Here is a 22228-nt window from a genome sequence, read left to right on the forward strand (position 1 = left end):
CCTACCCCTACCTCGTCTGAAACCATCCATGGCCAACCTCTCACACCTCCGCACTGGGGCATCTGTATCTCTCCTCTTCACATGCCCAAACCATCTCAATCTCGCTTCTCGCATCTTGTCTTCCACCGAGGCCACCCCCACCTTATCCCGAATATCCTCATTCCTAATCCTGTAGGGTAGCATATAAGACAAATAAATGAAATATACAATCTGCTTGTAACAAATCGATTATAAAGATGTTTCTCTCAACTCCAGCATAAGCAAAAATACTAGTGCATGATTTCTTCATATTTGGCTAATTCTTGATGCATGTGCAGGTGAAAGGTATCAAATACACCACGCCACCCGAAAAAAAAAATGAGAATATCTGTCTTTTGTGAATTGCTGGAATTAATTATGTTCCATAATAAGTAGTTTTTAGACTTTTTAAGTGTTGCTTTAGGATTTTAAGAATATTTTGGATAGATGCCTCCAAAATTGTCCTTATTTAAATATTCAGAAATCATTAGCTACCTTTTTTTTCTTTCTAGACATTTAATTATGTAAGCACAATTTAATTAAGGATAAGTTAGTAAAAGCACTCCTAATTTTTTAAGAGTGATTAATTTCTCAAGAGGTGTTTGTAGGAGTGAGTAATTTCTTAAGAGGTATGCATGAGCTAAAAGAAACACTTATTATGGAACGGAAGGAGTAATATACTTTCCAGCATTGTGTTGTCATTATACGATATCTCTTGCACGTATCCGAATTATACAACGAAGATACATACAGACAAGTAAAGCTTGCGTTTGCCAACTCGGAAGCCAGTCAGCATTAGTATAGGATTCAGAAAAGTTAAAACTGAAATAATCAAGTGTAATACATAATTGCACCCAACATAATAATCTTAATAAGCACAATACTTTCATAACAGAAGGTAAAAAAATATGGCTTGGATACTCCCATGAACGATTTTTAATAGGACTGCCATAACCATCTGTTGGTTTCACTAGGTATATATGAACAAAATTACAGCTTAATGGTGCATTCAAATTACATGATAAATTAAGGATAAACAATAAATTGGCCAAGAAACAAAGTAGATTTTGCCCCAGAACCCTCCGCAGCACCGGCCCCACCTTACGGGAGGCCGACCAAGAGCAATGAATCCCGTCCGCGTATAAGAAGGACTATTGCATTTTCCAGCATAAACAAAATAAACCTCTGGGACTGGAGACATGGAATGCACAGAAAGCTTGTTTTCAGCTAGCACTCACCAAATAAACGAAGAAATTCTCTACAAACTGATGATCTTGTTTATTCATCACATGGACCTGGATTACTCCACATGAACTTCTATTCATCGATGACGAGTACATTTTTCCAGCAACGTGAATAGTAAACTCTGCTCCTTCCTATATCTCAATGTGCACATCCAAATGAATGTGTCTGAGTTGGGCATTCAACTTGGATTAAGGAATTTAAAAATATGGCAGCAGTAAACATCAAACAGAAACCTGAATATACACATTGTTTATACTTCAAAGAGATCTTTCGGCATCAAGATTCCGACTCTCTCCTGTCCCAATCTTCCCCTTGATTTGACATGCCATTTAGCCGCTGTTGCAACTGGCAGCAGTAGAAAATTATGTTAAGAAACGAGAATGCGTTAAGGTACTGGGAAAAAACATTTATCCATCCCTCTTGCTTCTATTCATTTTTCCTTCAACTTCTTTCTTCTTCTTTTTTTTTTTTGTTTATTTTTTTTGTTTTTTTGTTTTTTTGGTTTTGAAAGTTGTTGAGAGAAAATGCAGTTGCTCATCCTAGCCTGGTAGAATGTAGTTCGTGGTCTCTCTCTTATAGTTTATTTCAATATTTTCAATCCACTCGAAAAGTTAGATGACCTATTTGCATTAAAGAAACGATTAAGTATTCACCTGCATGTATTTTAGTTTTTCAGCTGTTAATTCATCTGTCAAGCTACTCATCCTGCACAATTGAGGTAACATCAGTTTAAGCAAGGGTCCGTATAAAAGAGAAGCATGACAGCAAAGTTGATTTGAGTTCACAGCTGGCTCACCTAGCTTGAAGCTCAGATATTTTGACTAGCAACATGCGCTCCCTCTCAGAAACAACTGCATCGACCTGCAAAATAGATGAAACTCTGACGTCTTGACGAAAATGAATGTGACAACAGAAGAATGATGAATGGAACATTTAGGCTGTATCCAAGCAATAAGTACAGAACTATACACAATGAAATACTACAAAAGTACTTAAAAATGAATACTTCAAGGCTTTGAGATTAAAGTTCATACGAAGTTGCCACCAGCAGTTATGTAATAAATCTGTTACTTTTCTAGTTGCTATGCAGTAAACGCAAAATGAAAATCAGGAAAACAGTAAAATCTAAACACCTGCTGATAGTCTATAGTGTATTGGTCACAGAGGAAAACGAAATGGCCAGAGAAGTTTGGATAATGGAATATCCACCTTTCAAATGATACATTATACTCCCTCCGGATTAAAAAGAGTGTCCACCTAGCCATTTGCACACCCCTTGAGAAAATACTAACTCCTAGGCAAAATAGGTAATTTGACTAAACTACTCCTAATTAAATAGGTATTGGGATTTGATAATTTAACACTTAATAAGGGAAATTTTGGAAGAATAAGGTTAATTGTTTCTTGATTTGGTAAGTGGACACTCTTTTTGAACAAAAAAAAAGGATAAGTGGACACTCTTTTTGATCCGGAGGGAGTACTATATACTACTAAGACTTGCCGTTACTAATAAAACGTCTCTTCCTTTCTGTCATTTCCAATAATGGTGGTCTAACACATGAAGTTCATTGGTAAGCGGTACCAATTTCACGGAAAGAAACTTGAAATATGACAGGCAGAAAGTTAACAAATTAAGCCAGATTTATCATAAAAAAAGACATGGTAAATAGATTATACAATAATTCAAAGTTTTATCCTCCTTGTTTAACTAGCTATTTAGATATCATTGGAGGAATTCAGAGCACTATATCTGATTTCAAACATCTCGTCTGGTTTAGGAAGCAAATGAATTGTTTTTAAAGGGTAAAAGATAAGAAAGAAATGAGTAAACCAATTCTAATAAAATTAAGTAGGCTGATAATGCGAGTTGTGCATGACCAATCAGGTAGTTCGTTGCATTGAATAAGTTCACATCGTGGGTACGAGGAAATTCCTCCAAAAAATTTAGGAGCTTAGTGTTATCCTTGATGAGGTATATTCACTGGAGTACAGTTTAAAAGCATGAATAAGGCATCTCTAGTTCATTATACCAGAAAACAAAGTTTTTAGCTAGAGAACTACCTACTGGATAGTGTTGCTGCCCTACACCATGAGATGGAAAATCTTGAACATGAGCACAATTAACTTAAGGAAAATAAATTTCAGCATTTGTCATTTTTAAAGGGCATATAGTTTCTAGAAACTCTTCCGAAAAGAATATTGTAAATGCAAAAATATTTACTCACACTTCCATTATTCTCTGCAATACACTGTGGAGATGACTTCCCATGTTGCGAAGCTGAGATAAACCAAGAAATTCAGATTATTACAGAAACCATATTAAATTTAGAACATGTGTTCTCTACATAATAAGATTAGACATATCTTTAGATGTTTACTCACCATCTCCTGCCTCCGATAGTTGCAAGCTACTCAACAGATTCACAATTAGATCCTAGTATAGCAAACAGTACAAATTAGGAGAGATTCTCTTTTCAATAAGTAGAAACAAGGAGACTATAAAAACAAGAAAAATGGCGTTTTATTCTTCTGTTTTTTATTAGGTAGGGAGGGCATAGTGAGGAAGTAGTAGTCTTATATTCCTACCATAAACTTGAAATATTACCTGTTGGATTGATGTCAGTTGAAAAAGATTTTGAAGGTGAGGCATCAGAACTGAGGCAGGAATATTATCAAGGCCAAGCTCCTTTGGTATTCGACTGGGAGGCTGAAAATTGATAAGCAATATCCGACCATTAGATCCATTAAAAATGGAGCCGGCGGTGAAGTTTCATTTTTCATATCATTTAGCCGTGGTACTAAAGAAGGGACCAATTCACAAACCAGCTGTTTAGATTCCAATATCCAGTCTCCTACACTAGCAGCCTTCCTCAATTGTGACCCCTGGAGATCACATAAATCTTATGTCAAAGATAGTACAGGACGTAGGTAGTCTTATGTTAAAATATAAGGCAACACTACACAGCTTACTTGAGAAAATTGCCGAGGAACTATATATCATGCAATATCCTAGCATACATATTGTTTTAAACAGAAATTGACGTACCTTTACAAGATCTACATTTTCTGATGTCACAGAAAACCTCCCTTTTATTTGAACCAAGTTGGCTGTTGACTTGTCATCCGAAGAATCTTTGAGTCCTGGAAAGAAAATAATAATTATTAGGGTAAAGCAAAGTCCAGCTTCAGTTGACATGTGACGAGACGAAGGCTATCCCGATAATGCACAATCAAACAATTTTAGTAAAAGAACTTGCGTGGAATGCATTAATACCCCCAGATGAGTTAATTGGAGCCGATTTACTATTTGCTGAAGCTTTGTTTGGAAGCATTAAAGGGCCACTAAAGATGGGCGCTCTTCGTACTTGATGAGCTCTTTCCGCTTGTTGGTTTTCAATCTTACTTCTGCTGCAGAAGCACAAGTTACATGAGGCAAGGTTCTCATTTAATAACATGTAGCACAAGCGCAAATGAGAATCATCTAATACCATTGACCCAACAACTTAAGAATTTATCATACTTCACTACGCACAAACCAGTGAGTAAACACAACAGATAACATCCTATTGATCTAAAGATGACTATGAGAATTTTTTATCTGTTGGTATTCTTTTTTTTCAAAATAAAAAATAATCTGATAAAGAAATGGACAACGAAAGATGGTAAAAAGGCCAATATCGAGCTTTATGGTTTGGAAAGATTCAAGCGCAAGGTAATTTTGATCTATTTCTTTCGACATAACAGCTGATTACATGGACTGATAGAAACGACTACTTGTTCCTGAATAATCAGGTTTAAAATTGTCTTGGTGCAACACAGGATACAGTAGATTAAAGAAAACAGTATAAGACCTTTCAAAGTTGCCAGCTCTTTCTGATGCCGAATGACTTAGCTCAACACCTGGCATAAGTGGTCCACTCTGACTTCGACAAGCTTTTGCTGTTTGATATCTACTCTTGGCCTGCACTGCGTCTTTGTCTGAGGTAAGGGGTGGCAGTTCTGTTTTTGATGAATACTTTTTCAGTCCACCTTCCTCCTGATAGTCGGGATCCAGTTCAGCTAATGTCACTTCACCAACACTTCCTTGTTCACTGGAAACAGAAAGTATTGAGGGAAAATTCAATAAAGATTGATTGACATGATAATACTTATGATCATATATAAAAAAAATGGTAGTGTTTCTCATATGATACCCAATCTATCATATTTTGATGTTGAAGATGACCTTTTTTACATTTTCTCCTGGAGACAGAGATGCTTATGCTACCTTTGAGGGAAATAACTATTGTCGGCTATAGAAGATATGAACCCCTAGAACAAACTTATAATGAAAACACAGATCATTTACGGGTTCACTCATTTAATCTTAAAGAACTCAAGCTTATTAATACAAAGTTAAAACCACGATCAGATTTCCTCATTTCTAATTAACGCTACAAAAACTTCAGAAACTAACTTGGTATTTCTTCTAGGATTTGTAAATTACAAGTGACTGACTCGTAATTCTTTGTCCCTGCCTAAGTGTGTAACATGGAGTAGATAAAAGGGTATTTTCTACAGTCAATGAAAAGAAGTAGCGTCGTATATACCTGGAAACGGTATCTTGTTTTAAGGATGGTTTTCCAGCATTTAGTCCAGAAAGTGAATTCTCCTGCAATATATAAACATTCCCATGCCAGGAGATATTAGGAGCTAAATTAGATTTTAAAAAATCTAAGAAAGTAATAGCATGTATTATTATTTTTTGCAAACGAATAACTTGAAATATAGCTCAGAACATTTTTTTAAAGTACACAGTAAAAATATAACTCAAAACCAGTGGTGGAGCTAGAGATTTCATTAAGGGGATTCAACCTTGTATGTATCCTGCATTTAATATTTTTGGCTTGTAATATACATGTATAATTACTAAAAAAATTGAGCAAGGGGTATCATATATGTGGCTCCGCCACTGCTCAAAACTGTATAGAATAACATTGCTAAGGACCTTATAGTTCATATAAGATTTCATGCTTTCATCTTCTTCCCTAATCTCCGGTAGTTCGTCATCATCTTGCACCTGCCACAGTGGAAGTTAAGTCAGTCTTATTTGAGTTCATGAAAAAACACAATGAACAAGTTGAAATTATCTCTATTACTTTATAGATGTCTTTTCATGTACATACCATTGAAGCTTGAAACTTTAAATCCTCCAGATCAAAGTTCCAGGCACTAACACCTCGTTGGTATTCACTCTGAAAAGAGCATACAAGACATTAGAACAGAACACATATCAAAAGAGTCAACCATCATGTTTATATTCAATTTTAGGTGCCACTGGTAGAGTAATTAAAAGAATATGAGCTAAAATTACTAATAGGCACAAAGCTTAGGCAGAATATGCTCATATGCAACCATTTCGGCCAAGAACATATAGCAAAAGAATAGAAAATTCAGCTTTGGACAACAAATAAATGAGGGAAACTGAAGAGTGCCTTTCTCGGCGTTTGGCTAAAATCAAGTGTAGTATAAAGCAGGTAACTGAAAGATGGTCTACGCATAAAAGGGCTTTACAACGCGAGCAGGAAAATAGAAGATCTCCCCTTTTTTGGGAAGTTGAGCACAATATTATACAACAAAATCCATCAATTAGCAATTGTCCCAACCACCTTCTCAAAAAAAAAAAAAAAAAATCAAACCTGTGATATTGCTTCCTGCTCGGATGAAGGCATTTTCTTCAAGGCTAGATGTGCAGCATCTTTAAGCTGCAGTATTTAATCAAGGAAAAATTAAACGATGCTAAACAGGAAAACCTTAGAGCAGAGCTATTATGAAATACCTGGAGGGTTTTTACTCGACTCCACAGTGATGGTAAGTCGGCAAACAGTTTCTTTACAGCAAGCTCTGGAGGCTTAACTTTTTTGAAAAAAGTGTGTTTCAACAATCTTTCAGCAGTTGGCCTTTTAGTTTGATCTTTCACCAAGCACATGGCAACCATTTCCCTGAATGACTGTTAAGGAATAAAAAAGTTTTGATTTCACACATGAAAAGAACATAAGGCGTTGAACCACACTTTATAGCAAGATCATCAAAATATATCCGGTGTTGAAATCAACCAGTGCAAACTAAAAAAACTACCTTTGAGAATTTCTTATCACGGTCATAATCAAGTCCAGGAGGAGCACTATTTATGGTCATCAATAGAACCTATCACAGGAGAACCAAGGCCAATAAGTTCATCTACATGTACAAAAGTATATAGCTAAAGCATTGTTCTTGAACACTCTTGAAAATGACTATACCTTCATTGGAGGGTACTTTGAAAATGGTGCATGACCATGAGCCAACTCTAAGGCAGTTATTCCAAATGACCAAATGTCAGCCCTGTAGAAGGATGATGAAAAAATCACGCCTCTCGGAAAGTAAATCAGTCGTTCAGGTAATTATCAAAAATGCTCTCTGAAACCATATATAAGTAATATATTGGTAGACACAGCCACATAAATGTTTTACTCAGTCGAACAAAATGTTATATTTTAATCAAAGGTCAATATCACATCTTAACCAGGTTGGCAAACTTGTTCGGTGCTACAGCACCGACATTTTAGACAGTGACAAGAAAACTCACTTGAAATCATATTCAGTTCCAGGCTGCAAAACTTCCGGTGCCATCCTACAAAATCAGTTGAAATACATTAAGAAATACAAAAAAAAAACATTCAAGGCAACAAAGACGGATGGAGAATCAAGCAGTAAGATGCTTATATAATCACCAGCATGGAGTTCCAGTAAATGTATTCCTAGAACGCTGCCTATCACCACTGTCAAACATGCATGCAGAAACACCAAAGTCGGCGAGCTTTACTACCCCAGTAGTGTCCAGCAATATATTCCCAGCCTACAATGACACCAATCATCAGAGAACAAATAAATATCGCCAGTTGAGGATCAGCATCAGGAGGGAACATTAGTTCTAATAAAACCTTAACATCTCGATGAATGTGCCCATGTTGGTGGAGATATTCCAAAGCCTTAAGAGTTTCTTTCAAGATAGAACCAATTACAGCTTCTTCAAATCCATCCGGATATGCTATTTGCATGAGGTGCAGACAAGAACCCTCAGCCATGAAGGGCATCACCACCCAAAGGTAGTGATCAACAACGAATGAACAAAATGCTTTTATTAAATTTGGATGGCCGATTAAACTCATTGTTTGAGCTTCCCTGCGAATATCATCCTGGGAAAAATATAATTTGTTTTTAAAAATCGTATCGAAGCAAGAAAGTAGGACTTTACACAAATAAATTTGTAATTTTATGAGATTGTTTATGACACCTTAACTGCAAACCATAAGAAGTCTTCCTTTGAAGCGTTTACTCAAAAAGGCAAAATGGTATATTTTCCGAAATTGATTTTTTATTCAATTAGACAGTCAGAAAATTAAAATGAAAAAGCGTGTGCAACAATAAAGAACCAAAAGTCAAGGAAAAGTACAATGCCTCAAGTTATAGAAAATCTGATTATAAGTTTCTTTCTTTTCAGTAGGGGGACGGGAACAAGTCTCGAAAGGCACAAATGTGGCTGTTGTTATGACATGGAATGCAAGAGTTTAAAATTAAATACCACATATATCAAGCAACCTATTTCTTAACATGATGGAAAGGAAATCTCTGTCTGAAAGAATACCTCAAACCAGTCTCATTACAACTTTTCATCTGCAGTTGTAAGTAGAAGTTCCAATTTGGCAAACTTTTTTTTAACTTTAAAATAATAAATTAATGAAAAAAGTTATTTAGCCCAGAGGGAATTAGTTTCTAGATTCTGCCATTAAGATAAGAGATTTGAAAGCATTGTCCAACGAGGGGTCGTGACCAACAACTCCAATATTTTGCATAAACACACAACTACTTTGCAATTCCGCACATATCCAATCCTTCCCACTCAAAACAAGAAAAGTTTATGAGAAATCCCGGGTCACGTGATTATCTGTCAATGCATACATATAAACAGTGATACCACCAACAGGAATTTTGTAAGAAACTATTGTCCCAAGTGTAACAAGGCATACCCTCTTTTGCACTTTCGTACCAAGCAATAGCTTGAAGTGTCACAGGGAGAAGGTCCAACTGTAGTTCAATAATTGAGCATGGATAAGAGTCCAAATGTGAACATCGAAACTAGAGTAGATAGGATCTCTACTTCACACAACTAGCAATAAATCAAGTGATCAAGTATGATAAGTATTATTATAAGCATCAAGCAGAATAGCACAAAGATTTTGCCTGATTACATCCCAAAAGAAGAAAAAGTAGACCCTGACTATCTATGTAAAGATGCTATAAACTGTAACAGGGAAAAAGAGTATCAAGTATTCATGTTATGATATTGTGAAGCTGAAGATGGAAAATTGATTTTGCAAAGATTTAACCCGAATGATCCCTTAAGTTTGGGAATAAGTCTATTCTCGTCGCTATTATTACCTTGAGTACATATGATCATTTAATTTCACCAAAGATGAGCACTCTTGGTCAAACTGATGGAAAATCCCAAATGGATCATTTAGAACTAAATGTCATATCTTTTCCACGTGCACAAGCTAAATAACAATCGTGATCAGCACTCTTTCCCTATTTTAATTTTTTCCTCAATTGCGGTTTATTCTCTCTCTTTTTTTTTTTTGGTGTGTGTGTGTAAGTTGTGCTATTTTGATATCTATCATGATCATTTCTTAACCTAATCACGTCAAAACACGGGCATTTCTGTTAATCTTATTGGCCTGCTGGATGCTCCACCGGTTGGACTAAAAGGAACTACATCCACCTTGGAGTCAAATCAAGTCAAGTCAAACTCAATTCCACATAGGTAAACAAATTAAAGTCATCTACTTTTTTTAGTAACCTCAAAACTACTATTTCCAGCTTCGAAACTCGGTGGATAATGAACGCTCACCTGATAGTTATTATCTCAGAAAGTCACTTTTCTTCTTTCCTTTAACAAAGAAAGTTACTTTTTGAGATAATAAATATTAGTTGAGTGACCATCTGAGAAATCAACTCTATGATCAACCTAGAACAGTAGGATCGGTTCTTCCTGCTATGAAGAACTACATCCACCTTAGTGTCAAATCAAGTCTCACATTCAAACTCAATTCCACACACATAAACAAAGTAAAGACATCTACTTCCTTTAATAACCTCAAAACTACTGTTTTTCAGCTTCGATAATGACCTGCCTTAAATAGATAAATGAAGTAGCACCTTTGAAGCGGGTGCAGTTTCAGATATGCATATATAATTATTTTTTTTGATAACCGTGGTGTCCGGACCAGCTTACGCGCACCTCAACTAATTCCATAGGATACCTACCACCTCCCACCAGCAACACATACCTAGTAACTCTGTCTATCAAGGCTAAGACAGGGGGATCCGAGCCTAGAACAGTAGGATCGGTTCTACGTGCTATGAATAACTACATATCCACCTTGAAGTCAAATCAAGTCAAGTCACGTTCAAACTCAATTCTACACACATAAACAAATTAAAGACATCTACTTCTTTTAATAACCGTCCGGCCCTTCCCCGGACCCCGCGCATAGCGGGAGCTTAGTGCACCGGGCTGCCCTTTACTTCTTTTAATAACCTCAAAACTACTATTTTCGAGTTTCAAAACTCGGTGGATAATAGACCTGTCTTAAATACATAAATTGGTTCACCAGCTAGAATTAAAACTTGTGAACCACACATCATAGAGGAGCAGCGAAAAAATAATTTTTTAGATATGCATATAACTTTTTTTTTTTTTTGATAACTGTGGTGTTGAGGCCGCTTACGCGCACCTCAATTAATTCTACAGGATACCACCTACCACCACCCACCAACAACACATACCTGGTAACTCTGTCTACCAAGGCTAAGACAGTGGGATCCGATCCTAGAACAGTGGGATCGGTTCTACATGCCTAGAGTCAAATCAAGTCAAGTCACATTCAAACTCAATTCCACATACATAAAACAACATAAATACATCTACTTTTTTTTTTTTTATAACCTCAAAATTACTTCTCGGTAGATAATGGACCTGCCTTAAATACTAAAATTGGTTCACCAGCTCGAATCGGCACTCGTGAGCCCCACATCATATATACACTCAGTGACGAAGCCAAGATTTTCACTAAAGAGGTTCAAAAATATAAAGTAGTAAACAAACGAAGAAGCTAAGGGGTTCAACATCTACTATATATACATAAAAAAATAATTTTAGATATGCATATATAACTTTCTTTTTGATAACTGTAGTATTCGAGCCAGCTTACGTGCACGTCCACTAATTCTAAAGGACACGTACCACCTCCCACCACCCATACATACCTGGTAACTCTGTCCACCAAGCTAAGACAGTGGGATCCGAGCCTAGAACAGTAGGAATAACTACATATCCACCTTGAAGTCAAATCAAGTCAAGTCACATTCAAACTCATTTCCACACACATAAACAAGATAAAGACATCTACATAAGTACATAAAATGAAGTGAAAAATGAGAAAAAGAACAAACCAGATTGCTATTACAGCGATCAAGATCCAAGCATTTAACAGCTACAACTTCATTAGAAGGTGAATGAATAGTTCTATACACAGTTGCACTTGCACCATATCCAACTTCTTCTAGAAGCTTGTAATCCTTAGGATTCAATGAGTAATTACTTTTCTGTCCTCCTCCCATCGCAAAACCACTAAACTCTTATCAGAATACCACTTCTCAGTTTAAGTTTGAGTGTCAACTGTTTTTGGAAAAAACAAGATTATTTTGTTAGCTTTTGCTTCGATGTTATTCAGATAGATTTTGGTTTATTGTTTGTTTTACTCCATTCAATTTACACTCTGTTTGGATGGTTTTTATATTGTTTCCTCATGTATATATTGTATTTGCATACTGATGTGTTGTTTTAATGAATATAATAATGTGTAAATAGATTGTATATTTCATTGTTATATAATGCTACACATTATTAATTTGATGGATAAACTTATACTCCCTTCGTTTACTTTTATTTGTTCACTATAAATTTTACGTATATTTTAAGAAGCAATAAATGAAGTAGTACATTATTTACTATAATATTCATGTTATTTTGTGTGTATTTTACGTATATTTTAAGAAGCAATAAATGAAGTAGTACATTATTTACTATAATATTCATGTTATTTTGTGTGTATTTTTAGCGGATATGGAAATGAGTCATTTATGGGTGAAACAGGAAAAAAAATATGTCTTTCTCTGACATGCCAAAAGTGACAAGTAAAAGTGAAAATCTAATTTTATAATATTTTCTCCGTCTCAATTTATATGATGTAGTTTGATTTGGGCATGGAGTTTAAGAAATAAAGGAAAACTTTTAAATTTTGTGATCTAAAACAAGTCAAAGATATTTGCGTGGTTATAGATCATCTCGTTAAGCGTAAAAGGTAAAGTTTAAAGTTAAATTATTATCAAATAAAAAAATATGTTATTTTCTTAGACTGATTAAAAAAAAAAGTGTGTCATAAAAATTAGGAGAAAGGGAGTATTGAATAAGTAAAAACGAAAATCTATTGTCATAATACTAGATGAGTAAAAATGAACGGAGAGAGTAAGAAAGTAGGGTACATAATAAAACTACTATGAAAGGGTAGAATAAAGAATAAAATAGAATTACTAGATAACAATTCAGAAAAAATAAGGGGAAAAAAATAAAATAATGACACGATTACATCAAATCGATGGTTACAAAAAATGAGACTTTTCCTCATTAGATATAATGTATTTAACGAGACAGTAAAATTAATAATCAAAATGAATATTGTATTTAAACTGACGACACATTATAAACAACCATCCAAACAAGGTGTTACAGATTGGCTGACCGCCATGAGAAGAGAAGTGAGGCAATCGAGGAAGGCGTACAGGTTATGTATATATGGGTCGGGTTTGACCCTAATGGGGTTGCTGACGTGGAGACCCGTACGAAGGTACAGTACGAATATGGGTTTGAAGTACATATGCTGCCGTGGAGACCCGTGCGAAGGGTACAAAAACGAATACGGATCCGGGTAATTATGCTGACGTGGGGGACCTGCTTTTATGTGATAATGACTGTGGATGTCCAACAAAAAGCAGACAAATTATTTTTGTTTTGACCCCACCAAAAGTTGTGATATTTACCATAAAGTTTTTTTATACTCTATTTTGATAAGCACGAAGTTTAAAAAATAAATGATGACTTTTGAAACTTATGATATAAAATAAGTGATAAATATTTATGTGATTTTAAATTATTTCATTAAGGATAAAAAGGAAAATTTTAAGTTAAATTATTTCTAAATATAAAAATATATTTATTTTTTTAAATAAATTAAGAAGAAAAGTGTATCAAATAAATTTAAACAAGAGGAATAATAGATTATTCATAAGAGTACATGTCATTCTTTTCCTCTTCGGAAAAATCTTCTACAAAAAGAAAAGATCAAATTAATATGATAATCTCTCTATTGAGATGAAAAAAAAATGGAATTTATAAGTTCTATAATTCGGTAAGATTTGGCATAAACCTTAGGAATCGACAATATTTTATTTAGGTTACAATACTAAATTAAAAAAAAATGTACGAAATTTAATTAAATTACTAAGTATAATGTTAGTGGCGGAGCGAGCCAAGTTGATTGATATATATGTGCCAGATGGCTATCCAAAGTGCTGCCAATTTTCTGTATCTAGAGAACAATTGACACCACAATTTCTCCAAGCAATCAAAACATAAAGTTAAAGGTCTTTAGGATTTAAATTATATGCACTTCGAGAAATAGACTATTACTGAATTTTAACGTTAATTATTATTTTTTACCAGATCATTAATTACTCTCTTCGTCTCATAATAAGTATCACCTTAGTAAAAAACACACATATTAACAAATTAATAATGCAATATGAAGTTTATTAAATTACCCTATATACGTTTTCTCTCTTAATTATAGCATGCACAAGTAGTCATACTTTTGATATTGGGAATCCAACAATACCATGTTACTATGTGGCTTTTTCAATCATCATTTAGATGTTACTTTAACTTATTAGTTTTTGTCTAAGGATAAAGTTGGAAAAAACTAGCCAATTTCGTAAGATGACTCTTATTATGGGACACTTATTATGAGACAAATTTATTTGGCTAAGATGACATTTATTATGGGACGGAAGGAGTAATATTTATAAAGAGATTTGTATATAATTACCTAATGAGTGATCTAATTGTATAAACTCACATTTACCTTTTTCAAATGTCCCCTTTTTAGACCACCATTTAAGATTGTGTCATTATTTTAAAGTTGTGGAAATGTGCCTATGAGAATTACCCTTTCGGATAATGCTAAACTCGAATCTAATGTTTGCTCAACTTTACAGAACTTGTCAAATTTTATACTCTGGTCTAATTAACGTTTTCTCATAAGATATTCAGTTTATTCAAAAGATCTTTAGATCGTGGCCTAAAAGATTCATAAGTTGCAAAAAAAAAAAAAAAAAGTAAAAAAGGCATCAGTTACTAAACAACTGTCTCAAAAAGGAACAACCGACCAAAACTTCACTTTAAAATAAGCTTTCAATCAGTTTTGAAAGTAACCCCTGCGAAATGATTTGACAAAGCATCTTATATTATCCACAGTGGAAACATCACTGAAAGCTTAGTATCAATTGTAGTTCCATTCTGTGAACTTCAATTATATCCTCATTCTATGAGAAAAAATCACATAATATACAAGTATACATCAGCAACATATTTGAGAGGCACATAAATCAGGATTCTTCTTGCCTTGAGGTTGATCGTATAATTAAATATACAAAATATTAAATCAGGATTCTTCTTCCTTTGAGGTTAATCATACAATTAAATATATAAAAACGTCATCAAGTGATGATGCCTGCCAAAACGTCACTCTTTCCTTTTGCATAAATGGTGTAAACTAAACGAATTGCATCGAGCCACCAGTCGAAAAGTTCCCAAGAATCAGCAATCTGAAATAAATTAATTAATGCAACCAATTATACAAGACTAGAAACCTGAAAACACAGAAGGCAAAACATAAAATTTTCCATCTAAAAGTATGATCATAGAGTTAACATTTTGTATGAAGAGCTAGTTTTTGGGAGTTCAGAGAGCAATTTTAAGCAGGAACAATGAGATGAAGACATCAAGGAACTAGCAGTAGGTTGTTCAAATAGAGTTTGTAATATATGGACAGACCCTCATGTAGCTTCATCACAAGGACTAAACAAGAAATTTCTAAATAATTGAGCGATCAAAAGGTGCAATTATCCCTTGAAAAATCTCAAGCATTTGACAAACGAAGCAATCAGCAAATTCAACATTGAAAACATAAGTGATTTTTATTTTGCACATCAGCAACTACTTACTGTTAAGTGAAAGAATATCTAGACGTGCATCCACGAGTCTAAATAACTATTAGAATCTACCTTGAAACAAGACTCTTATGCCAACAGAGAAAAGAAGAAGAAGATTACCAAGTACACTGGTCCATGAATTGTATCAATGGAGAGGCATGCGCCAGGTGGTAATGTAAGATCTGTACATGCTGATACAGAGACAGTGTCGGGAATATCAACTTTGATTGCTTGTTGACTAGGGCTCATAGTATCTTCTGAATTTGATGAGAGGCTTCTTGACATGTATCTTTGCTCAATTTCAATAATCTGTTCAATAAGAGGGCAAGCGATCAGTAAAGGAAGTGCAGTTTAGCAAAATATTGAATTAAATCTGTACAACCAATGTTCATATCCTTCTAGAAGGTAATGACTTTCTGCCACATTGAACATTAAGTAGACATATCCTGAGAAAGATAAATCAAGAAATACCATTGCATTTGAGATAAATTTCAAGTTGACCTTTCAGGAAAGAGCTCCGATTCAAGGGTGAAATAAGAACTTTAATAACAATGAATAAGGCGCAAAAGGTAAAGAAAACATTTGATACGGTAGAATTAATTTAAGAAGTAATACGCAAATCTTTAAATGAGACGGGAATTTGTACATAATGGCAAGCGAGAACAAGGTCCCAGAACATGATTTCATGATAATTTGTTAAATCTAAAAACAAGAAGTTCATCCAATTAAGTGTAGTTTAATAATAGTGCTAACAAGTAACAACATTATCGCATGTGCAAGAAGCCGATAACTAATTGCAAGTGGAACAGGCATATTTTTAATATGCAACTAATATTTTAGAATGATCATGCAAAAAAGAGAAAAAAGAAATTAAAGAGAAAGAAGCAAGCTTGTAACAACTGAAGACATTGATTCCACATACCTGTAAAAGCCCTTCATGATTCAAAACAAACCGGGAACGCTTCCAATCAGTATGTGGTGCAAGGGGATTACCAGCAGGTGGTGCAGTGAGATATCCGACCTTTAGGTAGGGTAGAGGTAGCTGTAAACAGATAAGCACTGTTAGAACTTGATTTTGTTACAAACTTGTACTCCAAGTTACACTAATCTGTCCCAATGAACAGAAAGTGGCCCAAGTTATCTGCTATTACACAAATGATTAGATGAAGTAATAAATGCCAAATGATACTTCTTTCAATGGTTGGAGAATAATTATGATATCTGAAGGCAGAGCTAGAAGATTATAACAAAAAGCCCACTCACCAGTCACTAAAGTTGAATTATGACATAGTATATGTTATTGCAAGAACTAGTTTTCGAAATTTCATTTTCTCCAAGAGACAGAAGCTTAAGAGGTGAAACCAACTTTTTTATTATGCCTTTTCCTTTTAATTTGCTCACTGAGCACTACACATTTCAACTGAATATATTAACCCTGGAAGTTAACATGGTTGAATAACATCTAGAATATTCTTGACCATGTTAAACACCATGTAGTGTGAACATATGCGTATATTTGAAAGATGCAAGATTCAAGCAAAACTAGGACATACCATGGATCGCACGAGTTTCAAGGCACTTGTGTAAACCTGTATATCAATAGAGTGCTGAAATTAGGAACCTGAGAAGAAGGGCCACAGATATTGATGATACTTCATAACAACTTAAAACATAATAACATTCACTGGTTTCCTAATCACATTTCTCTTCATTTCCTAAACCCGAGTTATGTCAGTCCCCCTTCACTATCATTGTTATGACCAGAGCACGGGGTTAATAACAAATATAAAGACATCAGCACCCATTACAATGATGACATAAGATACACTTAGGGAAGACAAGGAGAAAGTTGATGGCTAATTTGATAAGGTCAGAGAACTAAAATCATATTTGAATAACTCCTTTACCAAGTAATTGGGTTTTAGAGCATGTGCGGCAGCAATATAAATTGCAGATTGGCTGTACAACTCATCAGGAGAAACCTCTTTAGCATTAACAGCACCCCCTATTCTTGACATGTCCTCTGCTAATCCATACTGCAAAAGAGAGTTGAAAAATAAGAAATTTCATCATCAATTTTCTTTTCTTTTGTCGCCTTTCCGCTTTTCCCTTTACAAAGCCAGGAGTAACGTCGAACTAACCAAAACAGTTCCAAGGTTGTAAGTTGCCCTATGGAAATCAAACTGCAGCTGGATTGCCGCACGGAACTGTAGTTCATAAGACTTACATGTTAACATAAATAAAAAAAATCAAATGCATCACATATACATGGATTCCACCATATTTCTAGACCTGAAATGATTTTACAAACTTATTCTTCACTATACATTTTCTCATAAAAAATAAAAAATAAAAAAAATAAAAACTCCACTACCTTATTAATTGCTGTTCTTACAATTGATTCCTTCTCTCTGGCAGGGACAATTGCACTCAATTCCTAAATGCGTTTTTGAAATAGCAAGTCAGTTTATGTTTCACACTGATATTCACTGACAAATTCAATAATTACTACAATAGAATTGCTGTGCCAAATCAACTTTTTAAAATTTTCAGAATTGCGTGTCCATGTAATATGACTTATTCAATGTAGATACCTGAAGAGCAAGTCCCCAGTTGTTCAGTGCCTGGAATGACAGTTTCAGGAAACTAGAATCAGGAAAAAAATTAAATAGGACATTGTTAGACAGTTGAAAGTAGATCAATATAAGACAGCACTTTACATCTAGGGATGAAAGCAGCAAATTATAAATGAAATTATGACCTTATCTGCTTGACTAAACAATTTAATAAGGATGACTTGGAAACCACTAATTTGCTTCACTAAAAGAGAATATCATTTTCGAAGGTATACTGATCATACAAAACACAATAGAACTTCATCCTTGAGAAAGATATATGTGATGTAATTAGGAGTTGGTAAACTTAAACGAGAAGGAGTAAGCTAACACCCAAGAGGAAACCTAAGAGAATATGCTAAAACTTTGATAGTGATAATACAACCTTCAGAACATTGCATTGAGGTGAAAACGAAAATAAAGAAATACCAACATCGTAAGCCTTAAAAAACAGTTAAAAGATTACCTGTGGACTGTTCCAATTGATCTGGACAGCTTTTTCATAGTTCTTTGTTGCCTGAAAATTTAAATGAATAAGAAAAGCACTTTACCTTCTTGTCACTGATAAATCTAACATGCAATGAAGTACATAAGCTAAAGAAGGGAAGAAATAGAACAGAACAAGCTTTGCATCATAGCTTACCAACTGTCAGAGTTCTGGACCATCAATGATGTGCAGTGGCGGAGCCAGTTTTTGCCATAAGGGGGTGCAAAATACAAAGAAATAAACACACGAAGAAGCCCAAGAGGGTTCAACATCTATTATCTATGCAGAAAAAATAATTTTAACCATGTATAAACAGTGTAATTTTCCACCGAAGGGGGTTAATCCCCTTAGCTATATGTGGCTCCGCCCCTGATGACGTGCATGAAAACAGGAATATAAAGCTGCTGAAAATTGTATCTTTCACATTGGGTTTTCAGGATTTTGAACAATTCCGAAGCTTTTATAAGTTGTTCTATTGTGTTCAGGGTTGTCTTTACCTTTTTAGCAGCTTTTCCAACTTAAAATAGGAGTGTTTTGACAATTTACTTATAGTTTTAATTGGGGATTTCTAAAGTTAGTTAGCTGGATTGACCTTTTGCATAGTTAGTGGCATACTCTTTGTAGAGTTAACCGTCTTGGTGTAACACACAATTAACTAAATCAGAATATTAAAAACCAAAAAAGTGAAGCATATATTCTTCTGCTTTATGCAGTCTTGTTTTCAAAACAGAAACAGTTACTGAGCAGCATTCTATATCATGTTTCAAAATTCTGAAAATAAAATAGCAAACACAAACTTATTTTCTTTTTGGCAAATAGATCCTTAACTAGTAAAAAAGTAACAGCCTCAAAAACTCCAGAGAGTACATCTAGAATAAAAATTGGGCCAAAGTTACTTTCCCATTGATACTTTAGCTCAAGGTTTTATCCCGAGTTTATGCATATCTTAATAATAAATTAAATAATAGAGAAAAGGATGTATCTCTTTTCATCTCTAGTACATTCGGAAGGACGAAAATCTTTTAATGTCTTGCCATCCCCAATGCTCCACCCTCCGGGAAAAACAAAAGAGTGACTAGCTTAAAAGGAAGATATTCCAAATAAATGGAATGAGAGCAAGTAAAACAATAGAGCTCTAAAACTATACCTCTTTCCAAAGTTCTTCAGCTTCTTTTGTACGACCTCGGATTTTCGCTCGGTCAGATATTGCAATTGCCCAATTGTAATAAGGCTGACATCAATTGGTATAAACCACAGACAGACATGATTAGATCTTAATTTAGTAGGTGAAGAAACCTGAACTGAATAGTCCCTCTCTTCTATACTACCTCATACTGTTTTACCATGGATATCAAGGACTGGAAGTTTTAGGAGATATTATAAAGTTGGTCAACTAACAAATCCAATGACTTATATTCCATTCTTGCAAGTATATTTACCGATCTAAACTCACAATATGACCTGGACCATTTACATATAAACACAAATTATAGGTGACTAGAAATGCGAGGCACAATTTTCTACATTTTGCTATATAGAGGTGATGTATGGACCAATTCAACTTGTGGAGAACATTTCCACAGTATTTCACCATCCATTCAACTTATTACTCTTGTTAAAAATTATATGTGTCATGATATTTAAGAGACCTAATAAAATTCTGAAAACATACATCATTGAGCGTAGGACAAAGATGTGTAGCTTCCTCATACTTCTTACACGCCTCTTCAAGCAAAGACTCTTTTGAAGGTGAAGTGGAATCTGGGCTTACATTATCTGCACTTTCCTGCAAGCAAAATCTAATCGAATTAGGTAAACTAACAGAGACTAAATACTATAAGAGGACAATTCAGATAATTCATTATGCAAACACTGGAGCTTCTCTCTCTCAAAGAAAAAGAGATCTTTTGTTTTTATAAATTTTCTAAAAAAATCAAACATGAGACCTGAAGAACTAATGCCCAGTTGTAAAGTGCGTCACAGTCTTCTGGATCTCACTCCAGTGCACTAGCATACCTGCACATGGATCACAATAGGTAAATATCAAATGTCAAAGCATGATCTTGGAAAGACATTACATAAATTTAGGAAATAAGTTCAGAAGGGCTATGTTTGTTACTCTACCAACCACATCAGGAGTGGAAAAGCACATCAGCGCGCACATACATATACAAATTGTATTACCAAATCAGATAGATAACAACAATTTAGCAATCACGAAGAGATTGACGAAAAAAATTAACCTGAAACCACATTTATGTATCTTTGGTTGCTGGTTTGGAGTTTAGTTAGCATCACAATATGATTTACAACAATACTAAGGCTACCCTGACAAAACACTTCTTTTTAAACAAAAGGACAAGAAAAGCATAAGAATACAACAATGCTAAGGCGACCGAACCTAAAATGGTTACTAAAGATACGGTTACCTCTTGGCAGCATATGTTAGAATTCGTTGGCGTGATCTGCCCTCCTCATCAGCACCTGTGACACTGTTAATCAACACCAAGGCAGCATTACCATGCTCTGTTTGCTGCTGAGTGCTCTCTTCACTGGAGAAATCAAATGAGGAGAAAATACTCATCTTAACTTGAATACATAAAGTTTCAATTCAAATTTTGAAATTTTTATAATGATACGGTGTGATCGCATCGTTACCTTATTTTTTTTCCCACATTTTGTTTTTACTTGTTATCTAATAATCCTATTTTTATTCTTTACCGTACCTTTTTATAGCAGCTCTACCCCGTACCCTATTTTTCCTGTAGGTTTATCTTTCAAATTGCTTATGTGTGACACTAAGTAAAAACGACAAACGAAACAATCTATCGAAATGTTGTATTCATCAAAACAATACAGTACAGTAGAATACATCACAACACAATACAATATACTACTCCCTCCGTCCCAATTTGTTTGACACTTTTCGCTTTTTGAGAGTCAAACGACTTGTTCTTTGACCGTAATTTTTTCATAGGTCTTTAAGATATTTTAAATTATTATTATGGTGACTTATAGTACTTGTCACGTAATTTCCAAATATGTAAATTTCATTTCGAAAAATTTAAAGATCCTATGTTCAAACACACGGTCAAAATTAAGAAGATTGACTCTCGAAAAGCGGAAAGTGTCAAACAAATTTGGACCGGGGAGTAGTAATATGATACATTATGAAACAAGGTGTAAAAAACCATCCAAACAAAATGTTATTCTAGAAATTAAGGTTAGACAATTTTGAACGCAGCTGAATGGTAAAACCAATTTGCATAGCAAACACAGTCGATCGCAATGTATGTATATATTAAGAGGATAGATAAGCATGCGAACCTGTAAGGTGAATCATGATCATTGGCATTACCAATCTTTCGTTGATTTTCATTCTTGGATTGATCCACCTTGGGATCTGAATCAGTGGCATTTATGGACATGCTAAAATGTACAAGAAGAGTGTCAT

General features: G+C 34.5%; 1 protein-coding gene and 1 pseudogene across 7 annotated transcripts; both read right to left on the reverse strand.

Annotated features, from left to right (window-relative positions):
• Positions 1-1097: 1097 nt before the first annotated feature.
• On the reverse strand, positions 1098-12184 carry LOC132609957 (serine/threonine-protein kinase BLUS1-like). 7 transcript variants are annotated; one of them, XM_060324185.1, is made up of 22 exons: positions 11797-12184; positions 8226-8480; positions 8016-8140; positions 7871-7915; positions 7545-7626; positions 7381-7449; positions 7082-7252; positions 6942-7007; positions 6429-6497; positions 6251-6322; positions 5853-5914; positions 5115-5354; positions 4538-4671; positions 4310-4404; positions 4087-4146; positions 3869-3970; positions 3646-3697; positions 3489-3541; positions 2060-2124; positions 1917-1968; positions 1520-1608; positions 1098-1394 (listed from the first exon to the last, which is right to left on the reverse strand). In XM_060324185.1, exons 1-21 carry the CDS (start codon positions 11962-11964, stop codon positions 1540-1542), a joined length of 2106 nt encoding a protein of 701 aa, XP_060180168.1. In that variant the 5' UTR covers positions 11965-12184; the 3' UTR covers positions 1098-1394; positions 1520-1539. The 7 variants fall into 7 exon arrangements, with proteins under 7 accessions (XP_060180168.1, XP_060180166.1, XP_060180167.1 ...); XM_060324183.1 differs by having other exon boundaries at positions 1497-1608; XM_060324184.1 differs by having other exon boundaries at positions 1098-1400; positions 1497-1608.
• A 2311-nt stretch (positions 12185-14495) lies between these two features.
• On the reverse strand, positions 14496-22228 carry LOC132608783 (protein HLB1-like; annotated as a pseudogene).

The sequence above is a fragment of the Lycium barbarum genome, chromosome 9 (assembly GCF_019175385.1).
Source record: "Lycium barbarum isolate Lr01 chromosome 9, ASM1917538v2, whole genome shotgun sequence".
Taxonomy (NCBI): domain Eukaryota; kingdom Viridiplantae; phylum Streptophyta; class Magnoliopsida; order Solanales; family Solanaceae; genus Lycium; species Lycium barbarum.

Excerpts from the sequence above, each read along its gene's own strand:
- LOC132609957 (XM_060324185.1), bottom strand. The coding sequence starts at position 11,964 with ATGGGAGGAGGACAGAAAAGTAATTACTCATTGAATCCTAAGGATTAC. Across the intron at positions 7,008-7,081 it reads GTCGAGTAAAAACCCTCCAG|CTTAAAGATGCTGCACATCT; the intron begins GTATTTCATAAT and ends TAAATACTGCAG. Across the intron at positions 5,915-6,250 it reads AATCTTATATGAACTATAAG|GAGAATTCACTTTCTGGACT; the intron begins GTCCTTAGCAAT and ends TATATATTGCAG.